We start from the raw sequence: 22309 nt of genomic DNA, 5'->3' as shown, positions 1-22309 counted from the left end.
TTTTCAAAATCTATTTTACTTTTTTTTTTGACAAATTAACGATTGTAGCTGAGATAGGCTACAGCACCCCCCGCGACCCCAAAAGGGAGGAAAATTAGGGGTGCTAAAAAATGTTTTTTATCACATTCGAATCCCGATTTCTTTAGTAATTTAAAAAAATCGATTTTACTTTTTTTTTTGGACAAATTAACGATTGTAGCTGAGATAGGCTCCAGCACCCCCCGCGACCCCAAAAGGGAGGACAAATAGGGGTGCTAAAAAATGTTTTTTATCAAATTCGAATCCCGATGTCTTTAGTAATTTTAAAAAATCCATTTTACTTTTTTTTTTTGACGAATTAAAAATCCCGATTTCTTTAGTAATTTTCAAAAATCGATTTTTTTTTTTTTTGATGAATTAAGAATCCCGATTTCTTTAGTAATTTTCAAAAATCGGTTTTTAATATTTTTTTGACGAATTAAGAATCCCAATTTTTTAGTAATTTTCAAAAATCTATTTTTAATTATTTTTTGACAAATTAACGATTGTAGCTGAGATAGGCTCCAGCACTCCCCGCGACCCCAAAAGGGAGGACAATTAGGGGTGCTAAAAAATGTTTTTTATCACATTCGAATCCCGATTTCTTTAGTAATTTTCCAAAATCGATTTAAAACATTTTTTTTGACGAATTAAGAATCCCGAATTCTTTAGTAATTTTCAAAAATCGATTTAAAAATGTTTTTGGACAAATTAACGATTGTAGCTGAGATAGACTCCAGCACCCCCCGCGACCTCAAAAGGGAGGACAATTAGGGGTGCTAAAAAATGTTTTTTTATCACATTCGAATCCCGATTTCTTTAGTAATTGAAAAAAAAATTATTTTTAATTTTTTTTGATGAATAAAGAATCCCGATTTCTTTAGTAATTTTCAAAAATCGATTTTTAATATTTTTTTGACGAATTAAGAATCCCAATTTCTTTAGTAATTTTCAAAAATCTATTTTTAATTTTTTTTTGACAAATTAATGATTGTAGCTGAGATAGGCTCCAGCACCCCCCGCGACCCCAAAAGGGAGGACAATTAGGGGCGCTAAATAATGTTTTTTATCACATTCGAATCCCGATTTCTTTAGTCATTTCAAAAAATCGATTTAAATTTTTTTTTGACGAATTAACAATCCCGATTTCTTTAGTAATTTTCAAAAATCGATTTTTAAATTTTTTTTGACGAATTAAGAATCCCGATTTCTTTAGTAATTTTCAAAAATCGATTTTTAATATTTTTTTGACAAATTAAGAATCCCAATTTCTTTAGTAATTTTCAAAAATCTATTTTTTTTTTTTTTTTGTTGACAAATTAACGATTGTAGCTGAGATAGGCTCCAGCACCCCCCGCGACTCCAACAGGGAGGAAAATTAGGGGTGCTAAAAAATGTTTTTTTATCACATTCGAATCTCGATTTTCTTTAGTAATTTTCAAAAATCGATTTTTAATTTTTTTTTGACGGATTAAGAATCCCGATTTCTTTAGTGATTTTCAAAAATCGATTTTTTTTTATTTTTTGACGAATTAAAAATCCAGATTTCTTTAGTAATTTTCAAAAATCGATTTTTAATTTTTTTTGGACGAATTAACGATTGTAGCTGAGATAGGCTCCATCACCCCCGCGACCCCGAAGGGAATAAGCGGTAGAAAATGGATGGATGGATGGATTTTTAATTTTTTTCGGACGAATTAAGAATCCCGATTTCTTTAGTAATTTTCAGAAATCGATTTTAAATTATTTTTTTTGACGAATTAAGAATCCCGATTTCTTTAGCAATTTTCAAAAATCTTTTTATTTATTTATTTTTTGACGAATTAAGAATCCCGATTTCTTTAGTAATTTTCAAAAATCGATTTTAAATTTTTTTTTTTGACGAATTAAGAATCCCGATTTCTTTAGTAATTTTCAAAAATCTTTTTATTTATTTATTTTTTGACGATTTAAGAATCCCGATTTCTTTAGCAATTTTCAAAAATCTTTTTATTTATTTATTTTTTGACGAATTAAGAATCCCGATTTCTTAAGTAATTTTCAAAAATCTATTTTAATTTTTTTTTGGACAAATTAACGATTGTAGCTGAGATAGGCTCCAGCACCCCCCGCGACCCCAAAAAGGACAAGCGGTCGAAAATGGATGGATGGATGGAATTAATTAACAAAAATAATACTTTTTTAGGCCATCTCTATGCTTACTTGGTGCACATATGTGTCATACGTCAGCAACCAAAATAAGATTTTTTAACCTATAAGCTGTTTTGTTAAGGTGTTGTTATTATTATACCAAATAATACATTGCAAAAATCAATTTGAATCGAGAATCGTGTTGAATCGAGTATCGACTATGAATCAAATCCTCACCCCAAGAATCGGAATCGAATGGCGAGGTGCCCAAACATTCACACCAATAACAATTGAATATTTGTATGTGTATCAAAGTTTAAAACAGGTGACATTTCCTGTAATACATAAAACCATTTCTGTCAAAATGGAAAGAATGAAAACAATTAGTAAGAAAAATGAAGTATGCACATTATTTCCAGGCTTTCGTGGGCCACATTAAATGCTGTGTCGGGCCCTGAGTTTGACACATGTGGTTTAGATAGATGTGTGTCCTCGAGGAAATGAAGGTTCCAATAACACCGTATACAGGACAATGGCAAAAGCAGCACAGCACGCAGAGTAAACAGGTAATGGGTTAAATAGAACAGTAGAGTATGAATAAAAAATCAGTTTTTCTCCTGCCTTCCAGCTGTAGTGAGATTTGATCGAGTTTGATGGCGCGGGGAACAAAGGAGTTTTGAAGTCTTCTGCAGAGGAGTAGCCTCACACTGAACAGACTTTTCTGCTTCTTCAATGATGCTACACATCCATATGTAAATGGTCTTCCTCACAAAGTGCACATCTCAACATGTCCACATTTAACAAAATGCAGCCTGGCATTTAATTGCATTGATATATACTTTTAAAGCAAGGATACCACCGGTCAACATAATTGGATTGTAATTATTGTGACTCTTCCACACACACACACTTGAGTGTACACAGCTTCCATTTTCTTTGCCTGGAGACTGTGTGTGTGTGTGTGTGTGTGTGTGTGTGTGTGTGTGTGTGTGACCTTGATTTGGTGCACTTTGCCCTAACACACATGTGTAGTTCAAAAAGCCATCCAAATAATCAATGAGCCGCAGAATTCAATTAAGGAGAGTGCTCCCCTCGAGCACCCAGGAGTGTGGACAAAAGAACAGAACAGCGAGAACCAGGAACGAAGGAGTGTGTGTGTGTGTGTGTGTGTGTGTGTGTGTGTGTGTGTGTGTGTGTGTGTGTGTGTGTGTGTGTGTGTGTGTGTGTGTGTGTGTGTGTGTGTGATTGTAATAATGATTGTATGTGCAACATAGGACATGGTACAGACATAACCCAGCAGGCACAAGACATTAAAACAACGTTGAATGAAGTCCTGACGTTGAGCAACTCAAACCTAACGTTTGGGTTCTGGCGTTGATTTGACTGTTGAATTTTGGTCATTTCCCAACCAATATTCTACAAACACAAATACAACGTTTAATCAATGTTGGGTTCTGGTGTTGATTTTACCGTTGAATTTTGGTAATTTCCCAAACCAATATTCTACAACACAAATAAAACGTTTAATCAATGTTGTTTTGACGTTGATTTGACCGTAGAATTTTGGTCATTTCCCAAACCAATATTCTACAACATAAATACAACGTTTAATCAATGTTGGGTTCTGGCGTTGATTTGAGCGTGGAATTTTGGTCATTTCCCTAACCAATATTTTACAAGACAAATACAACGTTTAATCAATGTTGTTCTGATGTTGATTTGACCGTTGAATTTTGGTCATTTCCCTAACCAATATTTTACAACACAAATACAACGTTTTATCAACGTTGGGTTCTGGCGTTGATTTAACCGTTGAATTTTGGTCATTTCCCAAACCAATATTCTACAAACACAAATACAACGTTTAATTAATGTTGTTCTGAGGATGATTTGACCGTTGAATTTTGGTCACTTCCCAAACCAATATTCTACAACACAAATACAACGTTTAATCAATGTTGGGTTCTGATGTTGATTTGACCATTGAATTTTGGTCATTTCCCAACCAATATTATACAGCACAAATACAACGTTTTATCAATGTTGTTCTGACGTTGATTTGACCGTTGAATTTTGGTCATTTCCCAACCAATATTCCACAACACAAATACAACGTTTAATCAATGTTGTTCTGACATTGATTTGACCGTTGAATTTTGGTCATTTCCCTAACCAATATTTTACAACACAAATACAACGTTTTATCAATGTTGGGTTCTGGCGTTGATTTAACCGTTGAAATTTGGTCATTTCCCAAACCAATATTCTACAAACACAAATACAACGTTTAATTAATGTTGTTCTGAGGATGATTTGACCGTTGAATTTTGGTCACTTCCCAAACCAATATTCTACAACACAAATACAACGTTTAATCAATGTTGGGTTCTGATGTTGATTTGACCGTTGAATTTTGGTCATTTCCCAACCAATATTATACAACATAAATACAACGTTTAATCAATGTTGTTCTGACGTTGATTTGACCGTTGAATTTTGGTCATTTCCCTAACCAATATTTTACAACACAAATACAACGTTTTATCAATGTTGGGTTCTGGCGTTGATTTAACCGTTGAATTTTGGTCATTTCCCAAACCAATATTTTACAAGACAAATACAACGTTTAATCAATGTTGTTCTGATGTTGATTTGACCGTTGAATTTTGGTCATTTCCCAACCAATATTCCAAAACACAAATACAACGTTTTATCAATGTTGGGTTCTGGCGTTGATTTTACCGTTGAATTTTGGTCATTTCCCAAACCAATATTTTACAAGACAAATACAACGCTTAATCAATGTTGTTCTGATGTTGATTTGACCGTTGAATTTTGGTCATTTCCCTAACCAATATTTTACAACACAAATACAACGTTTTATCAATGTTGGGTTCTGGCGTTGATTTAACCGTTGAATTTTGGTCATTTCCCAAACCAATATTCTACAAACACAAATACAACGTTTAATTAATGTTGTTCTGAGGATGATTTGACCGTTGAATTTTGGTCACTTCCCAGACCAATATTTTACAACACAAATACAACGTTTTATCAATGTTGGGTTCTGGCGTTGATTTGACTGTTGAATTTTGGTAATTTCCCAAACCAATATTCTACAACACAAATACAACGTTTAATCAATGTTGTTCTGACGTTGATTTGACCGTTGAATTTTGGTCATTTCCCTAACCAATATTTTACAAGACAAATACAACGTTTAATCAATGTTGTTCTGATGTTGATTTGACCGTTGAATTTTGGTCATTTCCCAACCAATATTCCACAACATAAATACAACGTTTAATCAATGTTGGGTTCTGGCGTTGATTTGACCATTGAATTTTGGTCATTTCCCAAACCAATACTCTACAACACAAATACAACGTTTAATCGATGTTGGGTTCTGGTGTTGATTTGATTGTTAAATTTGGGTAATTTTCCTAACCAATATTCACCAATGCAACATTTATTCAATGTCAGGTCGTAACGTTGATTTGATCATTTGAATGTGGTCATTTCCCAACCAACAACGTGGATCCAACATTGTCTCCATCTACAAATACGATTATTTTGCAACGTTGTTTCGAAGTCCGTTTTAAAGGACATGCACGTATAATCAACGTTGTATCAATGTCTTGTGCCTGCTGGGAATGCTACAGTTGTAGTAGTAGCTTTAGGCAGAAATAGAGCTCATGAAAAATGTTTTTACATGATGCATTATTAAAATATGGCATTTGATTTACTTGTAATATATTACAACATATTAAAATTGTTATTGTTTGTTTGTTTCATGCTTCTTCTTTTTTGCCCTATATAAATGAAATGTTTAATTTATATTCGGGACTGGTGATCTTTATTTGGTTGATTTAATGTAACTAAAGTATATATTTAGGATTTTATTACATGCATTGCCATCAATATACACATATTTTTAGTTGTGCGATAACATTTAAAAAAAAAAAAGATGGTTTTTTTTGTGCCGTGTTGAACAATGGCGTCAAAAACTACAATGCAATGGCGCTGGTGATGACGTCACTCCTGCCAGTAATTCAGATGACTTCCAGACTGGCTGTTCCGTGGAACTCGCACTTCCTCCCTCCGTTGCTCCACGCTGTCCGTCGGCCTTCCGGAGGGAGGGGTTTTAACCCTGAACAGCGCAGTTGCGACAGCAGTAAAATTCGACGCACTCAAACCCTACTGTACGTAAGTCCCGCCTTTTATACCGATGTTAGAGATAGTGATTGGCTTTCGGCTTGTACTCTTAAACCATTGGCTGTATTTAGCTGTCAATCAAATAGTTTTATGGGGTTTGTGTGGCTGGAACGGCTGCAATGTATACAACGAGGCTTCAGACGTGGGACCTGGAATAAGTGGGTGGATAACGCGGGACACTTTTCTCTGTCTAATTTATCGATTGAGCGCTATATTTTTGACCTTTTGAGTGTGCGTTTTCCCCATAGTGAGGTGTGGCATTTTTTTATTTTATTGAGGGATTTTCTAAAGGAGTACACTTTGACTAGTCAGGTAAGCAACAGTCACGACATTGCTTTTTGCGTTCTAAATTAAATTATTCAAATGAGTTTTTATTTTATTTCAATGAACTATTACGTTGTCCTACGTGTTATTTACAACAGTAATATATTTTAAAACCCATGTATAAATACGCCAGGGTGGATATCCTGGGTGACATACACCGACTTATAAGTGCTGTGTTATTGGAGTTGAGTGAGTTCAAAATGGCCGCGCTTCTGTCGTTGCCTTTTTTTAAATATAGAGAGAACAAATCATCAGTTAGTTCAAAAAATAAACCGGACAATATCTTACAGTTGAAGCTGTCTTTTTATTAAAGTCGTGCATTGTTTTCCTGCATTGGCCACGCCCTCTGGCCACGCCCATCTGCATCCTCGCAGTGCAGGCCAACATGGCTGACACCTGCATGCTGATGGATACAGCAGCCTTACCAAAACACTAATTTCTGCGTTATTTCTGCGTTATTTCTTTCTTTTTGGCGAGGGGACCTTTTTGTTTTGGCCAAATATTTTTAATCAGCACTTCCATGCAGTACTGCTTTTGGTTTCAGTTTCTGTTTTAAGCAGGGGGCCTTTTGTTTTGACCACATATTTTTAATCAGCATTTCCATGCAGTGCTGCTTTTGGTCTCAGTTTCTGTTTTTTAAGCATATAAGGATGTCACACACACATTAAAACGTGCAGTATCATTTTATGAAGTTGCTTGAATTTTTTTTATTTTTTTGGTTAAATATATTTATATAGCGCTTTTCTCTAGTGACTCAAAGCGCTTTACATTGTGAAACCCAATATCTAAATTACATTTTAGAATGGTTGCTGGTAGAAATGTCCGATATTCCGATATTGTCCAACTCTTAATTACCGATTCCGATATCAACCGATACCGATATATACAGTCGTGGAAATAACACATTGTTATGCCTAAATTTGTTGTGATTCCCCGCTGGATGCATTAAACAATGTAACAAGGTTTTCCAAAATAAATCAACTCAAGTTATGGAAAAAAATGCCAACATGGCACTGCCATATTTATTATTGAAGTCACAAAGTGCATAATTTTTTTTTTAACATGCCTCAAAACAGCAGCTTGGAATTTGGGACATGCTCTCCCTGAGTTAATCCTGATAACCACTACAACTATGGGAAATACTGTACTTTGACTTTCACAAAGTGAAAGTGAGAGAGCATGAGGAGGTTGAGGTGGGGGGTAGGGGTAGTAGGGGGTTGATATTGTAGCGTCCCGGAAGAGTTAGTGCTGCAAGGGGTTCTGGGTATTTGTTCTGTTGTGTTTATGTTGTGTTACGGTGCGGATGTTCTCCCGAAATGTGTTTGTCATTCTTGTTTGGTGTGGGTTCAAAGTGTGGCGCATATTTGTAACAGTGTTAAAGTTGTTTATTCGGTCACCCTCAGTGTGACCTGGATGGCTGTTGACCAAGTATGTATTGCATTCACTTGTGTGTGTAAAAAGCCGTAGATATTATGTGGTTGGGCCGGCACGCAAAGGCAGCGCATATAAGGTTTATTGGCGCTCTGTACTTCTCCCTACGTCCGTGTACACAGGGGCGTTTTAAAAAGTCATACATTTTACTTTATGAAACCAATACCGATAATTTCCGATATTACATTTATCGGCCGATAACATCGGCGGTCCGATATTATCGGACATCTCTAGTTGCTGGTTTAAAGTCATGTTTTATTGTGCAGCAAAGGGAAGGAAGGAAAAGATTGACTACTGTTGTTGGGCCTTTTCCGGAAGTGACTTTCGTCAGTGTTTTGATTGGCTAAAAAAGGCGTTACAGTTTGGGTTTTTAGCACCACTCGTTGATATATAGTACCGTATTTTCCACACTATAAGGCGCACCGGATTATAAGGCGCACCTTCAATGAATGGCCTATTTTAAAACTTTGTTCATATATAAGGCGCACCGCATTATAAGGCGCATAGAATAGACGCTACAGTAGAGGCTGGGGTTGCGAGACCTGTTTAGTTTAGTTTAGTTTATTAAGGATCCCCATTAGTCTACACCGCAGTGGAGACTATTCTTCCTGGGGTCCAGGCAAAAACATCGCACAGTCACAAAACAAAAGATTAAAATGCAGTACAACATGATCAAATAATAAAATGTTGTAATACAAAAATAGCAACAACAAAGAACCAAAAAAATAATAATAACTTCGAGTTTACATAATATTGTTCATACCAAAGATAAAAAGAGCAATATAAAAATAGATATATATATATTTTTGCAAAAATAAAACAAAGAACCAATGGCCTAAAATATACACATTAGTGTACCAAAGACAAACAATAAGTGACGAAAAAAGTACCATCCACCATTTTCTACTGCTTGTCCCATAATCAATAAAATAGTCAATAGTCAATAAAAACAGTCATGACATTAGGTACAATCTAGAATAATCTCTTTCCGCAATACTTCTCTTCTTAGTCTATTCTTAAAACCCACTCTGCTGGTGATTGATACCAGATATTGTGGAAGTCGATTCCAGTAAGTGATTGCCCTATACATTAGTCTTTTTCAAAACATCACTTTTGGGTTTAAGACGGGTGAAAGCACCTCATAGGGCTAACTTGGTACCATAGTTGTGACTTTCACTAGCAAGCAACAGCTGAGAATACAGATATGAAGGTTTATGGTATGTATAGATTGTTTTTAAAACCACCTGTTGTGGCTCAATATTGGTCCATATATAAGACGCACCGGATTATAAGGCGCACTGTCAGCTTTTGAGAAAATTGAAGGTTTTTAGGTGCGCCTTATAGTGCGGAAAATACGGTATATCTTTTTTAAACATGGGCAGGATTCTTGATCCATCCATCCATCCATTTTCTACCGCTTGTCCCGTTCGGGGCCGCGGGGGGTGTTGGAGCCTATCTCAGCCTGTCCAGGTACACCCTGGACAAGTCGCCACCTCATCGCAGGGCCAACACAGATAGACAGACAACATTCACACTCACATTCACACACTAGGGCCAATTTAGTGTTGCCAATCAACCTATCCCCAGGTGCATGTCTTTGGAGGTGTGAGGAAGCCGGAGTACCCGGAGGGAACCCACACAGTCACGGGGAGAACATGCAAACTTCCAGAGCGCAGGATCGAACCCAGGACCTTCGTATTGTGAGGCAGACGCATTAACACCTCTGCCACCGTGCTGCCCTGGGATTCTTGATCATTTTTGCAAGTTATTACCATATTCCCCATATTATTCTCATATTATTCTGACTAAAGTAAGACTGTATTCTTGTAAAATTATACCTTTATTCTCATATTTCTACTTTATTACGTCACATTTTTCTCATGGCTGACTCCTGCCTGCTGATGGATACAGTAGCCTTTATTCGCAGCCTTACAAAAACACACATTTCTGCGTTATTTCTGCGTTATTTCTTTCTTTTTGGCGATGGGCACTTTTGTTGTGGCCAAATATTTTTAATCGGCATTTCCATGCGGTACTGCTTTTGGTTTCAGTTTCTGTTTATTAAGCAAATAAGGATTTCACACAAATTCAACGTGCAGTGTCACTTTATGAAGTGTCGAATGGTTGCTGCTTCAAAGTCATGTTTTATTGTGCAGTAAAGGAAAGGAAGGAAAAGGCTCAGATTTGACTACTGTTGTTGGGTCTTTTCTAGAAGTGACTTTCTTCAGTGTTTTGATTGGCTAAAAAGGCATTACAATTTGGGGTTTTAGCACCACTCGTTGACATATGGTATATATTTTTTAAACATGGGCAGGATTCTTGATAGCTTTTGCAAAATTTTTACCAAATTCCCCATATTTGTCTTGTATTATTCTGACTAATATAGGACTGTATTCTTGTAAAATTATGCCTTTATTCTCATATTTCAACTTTTTTAGGTCACATTTTTCTTGATGGTTTTACAGCTAGAAACTAGAACTTCATTCTTGTGAATTTTTTACTTTATTTTTGTAATATTTCAACTTTAAGATATTCCTTATTTTTATATCTCTATCCTCGTGAAATGAAGTCTGTATTTTTGTAAAATTGATTTTATTCTAGAAAAAAATCTTACTTATTTTACAGTTGTATCTGAGCAAAATTACAACTTCATTTTTGTAAATTTTTTACTATATTTTTGTAATTTTTCAACATTAAGATATTCCTTATTTTTATATCTGTCCTAGTGAAATTAAGTCAATATTTTTGTAAAATTGATTTTGTTTTAGAAAAAATCTTACTTCCTTTACAGTTGTATCTGAGTAAAATTAGAACTTCTTTCTTGTAAAATTGTAATTTCATTCAGGTAATATTTAATTAAATGATTAATTAATTAATTAATAATTATTTAATTATTATGAACTTTTTGTCACAACGTTTTCGTAATACAGGTAAAGAACATTTCTCTTGCTATTTCACCTTTATTCCATGCAAAATTAGGACATTTTATTGCATCTCCCAGTAAAATTATAACTCATATTTTTCAAACATTTCATTGTATTTAAGTAAAATTATGCCTTTATTCTTGTATAAGTAAAATAACACCTTTGGTATCATAATATTGGACAATAGTGGGCATTTATTTAATACTTTTATTCTTGCAAAATTATCCTTTTAAAATTGTGACCTTTTTCTTATCATATTCTGACTTTATTTTTTGTAAAATAGGACCGTACTCTTGTAAAAATATGCCTTTATTCCACAACATGTGGACTCTATTCTCCATGACTTTATTCATGAAATATTATGACTTTTATGTACAACTTTATCCTGTTAAAATGGCTTTATTCTTTAAAAATACAGCTTTTATACACATCATTTTTAAATGTATTCATTTAATTTCGTCATCTTACCCTTAAAATGTTTTCAATTGTTCTTTTTTCATAATATTACAATTTTACTTTCATTAAATTAAGACTTTATTCTTGTAATAGGTAGACTTTATTCTTGTAAAATTCTGCCTTTAGTCTTGTATTATTTCCTTTTTATTCTCTGATTTTACTCTTATACTTGTAACATTATTTTCTATTGTTAAGCTAATGTTTGTAGGAAATAAAGGAGGAGAGAAAAAGCTTTGTTTGAAATAGTGGAAGTCATTTTAAGACGGTCATAGGTTAAGATCTTATATTTCACGCCCTTATGGGAATGTCGTGGCCTGCTGTTGCTAAAATTTGGTAAGATGAGCTGCTTTCTATCCGTGCAGCTAATTGATAATCAATGAAACCATCTATAAGTCTCAGGTTGCAACTATGCTACTGTAACATCAGCCTTATCTTCGACAAAGGAAACACCCACCTTTATTTACTGGCTCATAAAGTTGGGGCCATATTCAAAGATTGTTTACCGTCAGTGACATAGCAGATGTTCAGTGTAAAAGGAAGTGTGCATACTTGCTTCCTGTATTCCTTGTATTGGACATTTAACTGTAGGCCCTTTCATTGTAGGTCAAGATGGCCCAGTGGAACCAGTTGCAGCAGCTGGAGACCAGGTATCTGGAGCAGCTCTATCACCTGTACAGCGACAGCTTCCCAATGGAGCTTCGGCAGTTCCTCGCCCCTTGGATCGAAAGCCAGGACTGGTGAGAGTTGCGCATCCAATTCCTAAACTGCTGTTATGATCAACTTGAACTGTTTTTCCATAGAAACAATGACCAATGTTTTCCTGATGGACTTCCTGCACGAGCATGATTAGTAGAAACCCTGTTAAAGGTTATATTTACGCTATTTGCCGCCTACTTCCCTATGTTTGCAGTCAATTATAGAAACATGTGCGTAGTACTAAAGTACGTTGTGCTGCTATCTTTTTGGCAAATAGAATACAACTCAATTGATATTATAATATGTGGCTAAAGCAACATGTGCTGGTATTATTAGTACACAATTCTTATTACTCAGTACAGCAGAGGAATATGTTTTGAAGGGAAACTGCACTTTTTTTTGGAATTTTGCCTATCATTCACAATCCTTATGTAAGACAAGAACACGTATGTTTTTCTTTTTTGATGCATTCTAATTTATATTATTTGGCAAGTATGAAGTGGCTAACAATAAAGCTAATGCGAGTTTTCTATTGCACCCTTATTGTCAGGTTCAAACACTGATGACATCTATTAAACAAGACAAGAAGCAAGGAATTAAACAGAGACAGAATTAAATTTGGCTCAATGAGGAGAAACGCGTACACCTGTACCCTTGCACAGTGTTCCACGCTCTGACGAAAGATTGTACGCCTCCTCTTTTATTTGGACTTTCCCTGATTACATGGCAACAGCTGTTTCTAAAGGGACGGGGGTCGTAAACAGCCATCGCCTTTGATTACAAAACAGTTCAAAGAAAAGGTCGGTTCAAAGAAAAGGTTGTAAACCGTTCAAAGAAGAGGTCGTAAAACAGTTCAAAGAAAAGGTCGCCTGGAGGGGAGTCTGGTCCTGCTTTCTCTCCGCTGTGTAGTTCTCGGGTCAAAACAACATCTTTCTGTGGATTACAATACATCAAAGAAACAGAACACCTTCATGTTGCTTCCCATCCTACACGGTGGAGTTTTACAAGCCTTCTTCTTGGTAGGATCAAAGACAGCTTTTGTCTTCTTGCTGGGAACTCATGGCAACACAAAGTTTTGTGATAACTTAGATACAATTAGTCTGACACTTATAACCCTCTAAAAAGCATAAAAAACTGCCAATGTGTATATTGTAGCGTCCCGGAAGAGTTAGTGCTGCAAGGGGTTCTGGGTATTTGTTCTGTTGTGTTTATGTTGTGTTACGGTGCGGATGTTCTCCCGAAATGTGTTTGTCATTCTTGTTTGGTGTGGGTTCACAGTGTGGCGCATATTTGTAACAGTGTTAAAGTTGTTTATACGGACACCCTCAGTGTGACCTGTATGGCTGTTTACCAATTATGCCTTGTATTCACTTGTGTGTGTGAAAAGCCGCAGATATTATGTGACTGGTCCGGCACGCAAAGGCAGTGCCTTTAAGGTTTATTGGCGCTCTGTACTTCTCCGTACGTCCGTGTACACAGCGGCGTATTAAAAAGTCATAAATTTTACTCTTTGAAACCGATACCGATAATTTCCGATATTACATTTGAAAACATTTATCGGCCGATAATATCGGACTGCTGATATTATCGGACATCTCTAGTAACAATGGCTAAATGAAATACAATATGGTAACTTCCTGTTTGTATTCTTCTATCTTTTTTGCTGCTTCTTTTGAAATAAGGGTCACCGGTGCCGAATAAATCCTTTGATACTCGCGGAACTATATGTATTCATTTTGTTTATTCATTTTGTCAAAGGGCTTACGCTGCCAACCAGGAGTCGCACGCCACTTTGGTGTTCCACAACCTCCTTGGCGAGATAGACCAGCAGTACAGCCGCTTCCTGCAGGAGGGCAACGTCCTCTACCAGCACAACCTACGACGGATCAAGCAGCACCAGCAGAGCAAGTACTTGGAGAAGCCCATGGAGATCGCCCGCATCGTCGCCCGCTGCCTGTGGGAGGAGCAACGGCTGCTGCAGACCGCCGCTGCCGCCGCCGCACAGGTCTCCAATGACGCAATGATTGTTTTTCTTGATGCTTTCGATACACTTTTCATCCATTCGTTTTCTGTATGGCTTATCCTCACTAGGGTGGGGCCTATCTCCACTGACTTTGAACGAGAAGCAGGGAACACCCGAGACTTTTTGCCAGCCAATTTGCAGGGCACATACAGACAAACAACCATTCATACTTGCTGACAATTTAGTGTCCTCAACTAACCTAACATGCATATTTTTGGAAAGTGGGAGGAAGCCAGAGTACCTGGAAAAAAACCCACGGGAGAACATGCAAACTCCACACAGAGATGTCCAAACGGAGATTCGAACCCGGATCTCCCTGATCTCCTAACTGTGTGGCTTCCATACTAACATGCTTACTTTAGAGCAGGGGTGTCCAAACTTTTTCCAGCGAGAGCCGCATGAAAAAAAACCGGATTTGATACATTTTATACATTAAAGATACTAAAACCAATACAATATAGGTCAGGGGTCGGCAACCCAAAATGTTGAAAGAGCCACATTGGACCAAAAATACAAAAACAAATCTGTCTGGAGCCGCAACAAATTAGAAGCCATAATACAAACAGATAGTGTGTCATGAGATATACATTGAATTAAGATGACTTAAAGGAAACTAAATGAGCTCAAATATAGCTACAAATGAGGCATAATGATGCAATATGTACATACAGCTAGCCTAAATAGCATGTTAGCATCGATTAGCTTGCAGTCATGCAGTGACCAAATATGTCTGATTATCACTCCACACAAGTCAATAACATCAACAAAACTCACCTTTGTGTATTCACGCACAACGTTAAAAGTTTGGCGGACAAAATGAGACAGAAAAAGAAGTGGCATAAAACACGTCCTAGAAAGTCGGAGAAAGTTATACATTGTAAACAAACTAAGGTGAGTTCAAGGACCGCCAAAATTAGTAGGACAAAACGGCGCTCGCCAAATACTCGAATCAGTGAAGCATGTTTAATACAAACAGTGTGTTTTATAACAATTAGGGAGGTTTGTGTCATGTTTGTCCTCCTACAGTAACCATATTAAAACAAAAAATATATATTTTTTCCCCTCATCTTTTTCCATTTTTCATACATTTTTGAAAAAGCTTCAGAGAGCCACTAGGGCGGCGCTAGAGCCGCGGGTTGCCGACCCCTGATATAGGTCAATCAATATATGCTAAACTATCTGAACACAACATCCATGTCTTAGCCCTGTGTTCTAAACAACAAATCATATTATATGTAATTTTGCCTTAAATTAGGAATTTTACCAACTACCATACCATCCATCCATCCATTTTCTACCGCTTGTTTTGATTGATTGATTGATTGATTGATTGAGAAGCTTATTGACATCTTAAAGAATTGAATCCATGCAATGCTTTAAAAAGGCAAATGGCTGGCACAAAAAGCCAAAAGGCTTGTTTCTAGAGATGTCCGATAATATTGGCCGATAAATGCTTTAAAATGTAATATCGGAAATTATCGGTATCGGTTTCAAAAAGTAAAATTCATGACTTTAAAACGCCGCTGTGTACACGGACGTAGGAAGAAGTACGGAGCGCCAATAAACCTTAAAGGCACTGCCTTTGCGTGCCGGCCCAATCAAATAATATCTACGGCTTTTCACACACACAAGTGGATGCAAGGCATACTTGGTCAACAGCCATACAGGTCACACTGAGGGTGACCGTATAAACAACTTTAACACTGTTACAAATATGCGCCACACTGTGAACCCACACCAAACAACAATGACAAACACATTTCGGGAGAACATCCGCACTGTAACAACATAAACACAACAGAACAAATACCCAGAACCCCTTGCAGCACTAACTCTTCCGGGATGCTACAATATACACCCCCCGCTCTCAGGGAAAGCATGTCCTAAATTCCAAGCTGCTGTTTTGAGGCATGTTAAAAAAAATAATGCACTTTTTGACTTCGATAATAAATATGGCAGTGCCATGTTGGCATTTATTTGTTTTGGAAAACCTTGTTACATTGTTTAATGCATCCAGCGGGGCATCACAACAAAATTAGGCATAATAATGTGTTAATTCCACGACTGTATATATCGGTATCGGTTGATATCGGAATCGGTAATTAAGAGTTGGACAATATCGTAATATCGGCAAAAGAGCCATTATCGGACATCTCTACTTGTTTCCATTGTGGTCCCTTACGGGGTTGCGAAGGGGTGCTTGGGCCTATCTAAGCTGCATTCGGGCGGAAGGCGGGGAACACCCTGGACAAGTCAACTACCATACCATACCAACTTTATTAATAAAGCCCTTTAAAAACAACCACTGTTGAAAAACAAAGGGCTGTACACTACAAAGAAATACAGGCAAAGGACAGACTAAAATATATAATTTTAAAACAGAGGTAAAATACACACACATACTATGTGTGTATATATACATGCACATAGAAAGAGCAGATAAAAATGATCTCAAGAGCAATTTGTTAGATTAAAAAGGCAGTCAAAAAGTTAAAAGCAGTTCAAAGTCTCATGCTGGGTTGGAAAGTTTTGAAAATGTTCACGCATATAAATGGCTAAATGAACAAAAATGACCAACAATACAGTAGTATTAGCCACTCGATGAGACCAAAACACTGATTGGCTTAGCCTCAGGCAGCATTGCTAACATTAGCATGCTAACTTTTTTAGCCAATTTTTCAGCCGACCACCTCGTTGTTGTAAAATGTGGTACTTGACACATGCTAACGGTTAGGATGTTAACTTTTTAAGCTAATTTTACATGCGTTCACTTCATAGTCAAATGACTTCTGTTAGCATGCTAGCTGAATTCCGCCGTAACAAACCACTGCTTGCACACAACTCACTTCACTACTACTAAGTACTATACTTCCCTTTTGGACTGCCAGTATGAAGAGCACCATTTAAAAGTAAAACCAAAGTTTTAAATAATCATACCAGTAACATATTTATAGTCGTTCATAGTCATATTTAAGACTTTATACAAGACTTTGATAGACACAGGTGACAAACTCAAGGCCCGGGGGACAGATCTGGCCCATAAAGTACTTTGTATTTTATTACTAAATCAATTAGATTTTTTTTACCCCATTTTGCCAGAAAAAATACATGTACCGTATTTTTCGGATTATACGTCGCTCCGGAGTATACGTCGCACCGGCCGAAAATGCATAATAAAGAAGGAAAAAAACATATACAAGTCGCATTTTTGGGGGAAATGTATTTGATAAAAGCCAACACCAAGAATAGACATTTGAAAGGCAATTTAAAATAAATAAAGAATAGTGAACAACAGGCTGAATAAGTGTACGTTATATGATGCATAAATAACCAACTGAGAACGTGCCTGGTATGTTAACGTAACATATTATGGTAAGAGTCATTCAAATAACTATAACATATAGAACATGCTATACGTTTACCAAACAATCTGTCACTCCTGATCGCTAAATCCCATGAAATCTTCTTCCTCGTTGTCGCTCCTGGTATGCGCCGCTAGCGTCCTTGCATTCTGCTGCTCGATCACCGTTAGCGTTTAAGTTTGACTTGTGCATTTCAGTGACTTCCGCATGTCAACACTCACACGTCGTTTCTCCCAAAATTTGCACGCTGTAGTTTTTCCGTGTAATGTTCTAATTAAATGTTTTTATTTATTAAATTTTTTTTTCTTTAGAGCGTGTCGCGGGCCAATAAAAAAACAAGCTGTGGGCCGCACTTTGAACACCTGTTCTTGAGAGTAATATAGCTCAAGTTGAAGTAAAAAGTAGTCATCTTAATAATTACTTGACTCTGAGTACGACAAGTATTCAGTTAAAAAGAGTACTTGTATATTGATTAACTGGGTTTATTTAGCAGCCATTTTTTAAAAGGTGCTTACACTACAACCCTAGTTGTGTGTGTGTTTGTGTGTGCGCGTGTAAGAGATAGCATGTATTACAAAAAGCTGCACATTTTATACGTTTGACAAGCGAACATGCAGAGAAACATGTTGCTGCAATTTGCAAATACTGATCCAGCCCGCAAGTTCCAGTGAGCTGCAAGAAGGTGTTTATGCTGACCAAGCAAACACATGTTTTTGTCAGATGCAACACATTTGGATGCACAGACAACTATGTTGCTGGAACCCACTATTACACACACACACACACACGCACGTGCACACACACAAACACATGATTTGTAGTGCCTCTACACAGGTGCGGCGCGCATGCACACACTGTCAAAAAACACAGCGGAAGGAACTTAATTCGGAATCCTAATAATTTTTGTGCTTTTCATTGAATTTCTAAAGCGTAATGGCCGTAATTGACCAATCAGTCATCATGTCATTACGTACCACCCACTCCCACCAGAAGCCCTGTGAGAAAAACACTTGACCAAAATTGCTCCATCTAATTCTATACAGTAAAAATTACAAATTGTACTCTTTGTCTCTAAAATGAAAGCCTGAAATTGGAATATACATGATTATATTGTGTAATGACTGTACATTTGATTTTTTTAAATTATATTAGTAGTCCACTGGGACTTTTCCCCCCCCAGTATACTACATTGCTATAACTTCTGTAATCTGACACAGCCAAAAAAAATATAAAATGCATCAGAATAAATTGTATTACTAATCTTATAAATATTTAGGCCTAATCTGTACCCCCTTGACCCCAGCTAATTAACATTTACTGTATGGACAATAAGTCATTTTATGCAAATCTTTCAAAATTTAAAAAAACTGACATGATTAGACTAAATGGGCAATCAAAGGGTTAAAATAAAAAACATGACATGTTTGCCATTTTGAATTACCGTATTTCCTTGAATAGCCGCAAGGGCGTTAATTAATTTAAAACCTCCTGTCACTCCTGCGTTTACCGGAAACCGGCGGGATGGCCGTGCATGCGGTAGTTATTTTAAAACCTCTTCTCACTCCGGCATTTACCAAAAGAATCCATAAAATTTAGGCGTGCGCTTTGAGTGTGATGTAAGCATACCATCATGAAAAGCACATTTAATTAAAAAAAACGTTATTATGGTCTTACCTGTACTTATAAATGGAGTCCATTTGCAGCTCCTTCTGACCAAAAGCATCGATAACTTGTTTATAGAAGTCTTCATTATCTTCTTTTTTCCGTTTTAAAAGTCTCTGTCTCGATGGAGATATTCCTTTAATTATTACCTCCTGCTTCCATTGAAAGTCCAGTTTAGAAAACTGTTTTATTTTAGATACCGGTATGTAATCCTCCTTGTTAAAAAAAAAATCTCTTGCTGCGTGTGTTCACTTCTTCTGCAGTACCGGAAGTCGCAAGAAGGATCACTAGCGCGGCAGCGCCCTCTACCACCAGGAGGCGGGAGTCATTTAATGACTTATACAGTATTTCACACACGCAGCTACGGTATATTAATAAAACATAGCTGCTTACTGTTCTCTTTAGCATATTGTACCGGTATTCAATAGCTTGGACCTTAAATCCTACTGAATAGCTCTTTATCTTTTTTCCTTTGTGCGATTGTAAACTACTGAAATCAGCTTCCTCCATTTTGAAAATGAGGACAGATGCGTCACTCGTGACGTAACGAATTTGACCCGGTGGAAGTTCTAGCCTTATGCTAAATATTTTGCGAAACGAGTTTGACCCGGTGAAAATTATAGACATGCGATAATAAAATTAATATTTTGCAAAACGAATTTGATCCGGCTTCAATAATAAACCGGCGATAAGTTGATTAGAAAAAAGTAGAAAAACATCTAAAGCCAAGCATGTTTTAACCCTTGTGTAATGTTCATATTGTTGTTACTCAGCCAGCGTTTGTGGGTCTGATGGACCCGTTGCATTTTGTGGCTTTTAATGCCTCACAATCAAACACTTTTATGTTAAAATACTTAACAGATGTTTACCTTATCCCAATAAACATCTGTTCGGTATTTTAACATAAAAGTGTTTCATTGTGAGGCATTAAAAGCCACAAAATGCAACGGGTCCATCAGACCCACAAACGCTGGCTGAGTAACAACAATATGAACGTTGCACGGAAAATTTCTCTGCCAGTTTCTGCATCCCACAGCGCGTCTTCTTTTGTGTTTCTGCACCTGCGGTTCCCACACAAGGTTGCAACATTGTTTGTCATCACTGTCTGCTCTCATTTTCTCGCACATTTGACCCTCTGATGTTCTGTGTACCTACACTCTGTCCTCCTCCTGTCTAGGCCTGGTGTGTGTGTGTGTGTGTGTGTGTGTGTGTGTGTGTGTGTGTGTGTGTGTGTGTGTGTGTGTGTGTGTGTGTGTGGTACACAGAACATCAATTTCCACACTTCTATTAGCCTCGGGTCCAGTGGACCCGGACATCTTATATGTAATAGAAATGTGTAGGCGGGGTGTATGGTGTGTGGTCATTAATTATGTATTCTGATATATGTTCTTCACAGAAAATGAGCCAAAGTCAGTAAGTCTCAGTTTGAAAAATTAATTAATTGTATAATTTTTCTTTTAATAAAAAATGAAAACGGTCCCACAGACCCGAACACCACACAAGGTGTTCGGGTGAACTAGGGATGTATTACTGTGTACCGGTATTTTTTGGTACCAGTTCCTAATTAGGTCGGTCCAGGAAGACCGTTAAGATTCTGCACTAATGATACTGATATCGTTTTGTTTTTTTTATCCAGCTGGCCGTCGTCATTATGACACGCTTTCACATTCAGTTTGAGTGCCGCTACGACGCACGGATAGATGATAATCAGCTTGGACTAATCACAAATATGCAAGGAAGACCACACAAACATTTTTAACAACAATATTTCCCCCAAGTACGCAAAGTCACGCTAAGTTAGTGTTAGTGCCAGTTTAAAGTGAACACCACTTAAGTCACGACACCCGATACGGTGCGCTTCATCAACCCGACAATCCAGTAATCCACAGGCCAATATTAATTTACTCAAAAAAGTGTACATTTTGAATACCCATTGTGTCTTTTTATACATATAATACAGACACATACTGGATACAGACACAGACACGGTATTTGCCAAAGTTGCCAACACTGGCCTCCGGTCCGTCACTCAAATGGGTCGGGTGTGCAACATAAACGCGAATAAGAACTCCTATTGTTACAAAATGCACACCGACTTAACATGCTAATTGATTGTATTGACTTATATTATATACAGTATATGATATGAGATATCATGTTAAAAGCCTGTGAATGAACATGAATAGTATACATCAGGCTTGCACACTTCTGCAGGCGAGCTACTTTTCAATTGATCAAGTGGTGGGGATCTACCTCATTCATATATATAATTTATATTTATTTATTTATTAAAGATACACTACCGTTCAAAAGTTTGGGGTCACCCAAACAATTTTGTGGAATAGCCTTCATTTCTAAGAACAAGAATAAACTGTCGCGTTTCAGATGAAAGTTCTCTTTTTCTGGCCATTTTGAGCGTTTAATTGACCCCACAAATGTGATGCTCCAGAAACTCAATCTGCTCAAAGGAAGGTCAGTTTTGTAGCTTCTGTAACGAGCTAAACTGTTTTCAGATGTGTGAACATGATTGCACAAGGGTTTTCTAATCATCAATTAGCCTTCTGAGCCAATGAGCAAACACATTGTACCATTAGAACACTGGAGTGATAGTTGCTGGAAATGGGCCTCTATACACCTATGTAGATATTGCACCAAAAACCAGACATTTGCAGCTAGAATAGTCATTTACCACATTAGCAATGTATAGAGTGTACTTCTTTAAAGTTAAGACTAGTTTAAAGTTATCTTCATTGAAAAATAAGGACATTTTAATGTGACCCCAAACTTTTGAACGGTAGTGTACATTTTTGTTAACAAGTTAAAGGTGTTTAATGATAATACAAACATGTTTAACACATATAGATTTCTTTCTTTCATGAAGACAAGAACATAAGTTGGTGTATTACCTGATTCTGATGACTTGCATTGATTGGAATCAGACAGTTGTGCTGATAACGTACGCATTTTCAAATGGAGGAGAAAAAAAAGTCCTCCTTTCTGTTCAATACCACATTAAAGTGGTTGGTTTTTGGCATCTTATTTGCCCAACTTTCATACTCGCTTTTATA

The 22309-nt window shown here is 36.9% G+C and overlaps 1 protein-coding gene across 2 annotated transcripts in view; it reads left to right on the top strand.

Moving 5' to 3' along the window:
- The first annotated feature begins 6476 nt into the window (after positions 1 to 6476).
- Positions 6477 to 22309, top strand: part of stat3 (signal transducer and activator of transcription 3 (acute-phase response factor)) — a 66796-nt gene continuing 50963 nt past the window's right edge. For both annotated transcript variants that reach the window (XM_062049992.1, XM_062049991.1), the window contains exons 1-3: positions 6477 to 6675; positions 12102 to 12235; positions 13953 to 14199. In XM_062049992.1, the coding sequence (XP_061905976.1) occupies positions 12108 to 12235; positions 13953 to 14199 (375 nt within the window). In that variant the 5' untranslated portion in view covers positions 6477 to 6675; positions 12102 to 12107. The remainder of the gene's footprint in view (positions 6676 to 12101; positions 12236 to 13952; positions 14200 to 22309) is intronic.

This window comes from Entelurus aequoreus, linkage group LG06 (genome assembly GCF_033978785.1).
Source record: "Entelurus aequoreus isolate RoL-2023_Sb linkage group LG06, RoL_Eaeq_v1.1, whole genome shotgun sequence".
NCBI classification, from domain to species: Eukaryota; Metazoa; Chordata; class Actinopteri; order Syngnathiformes; family Syngnathidae; genus Entelurus; species Entelurus aequoreus.
This window is presented reverse-complemented; position numbering and strand designations above follow the sequence as displayed.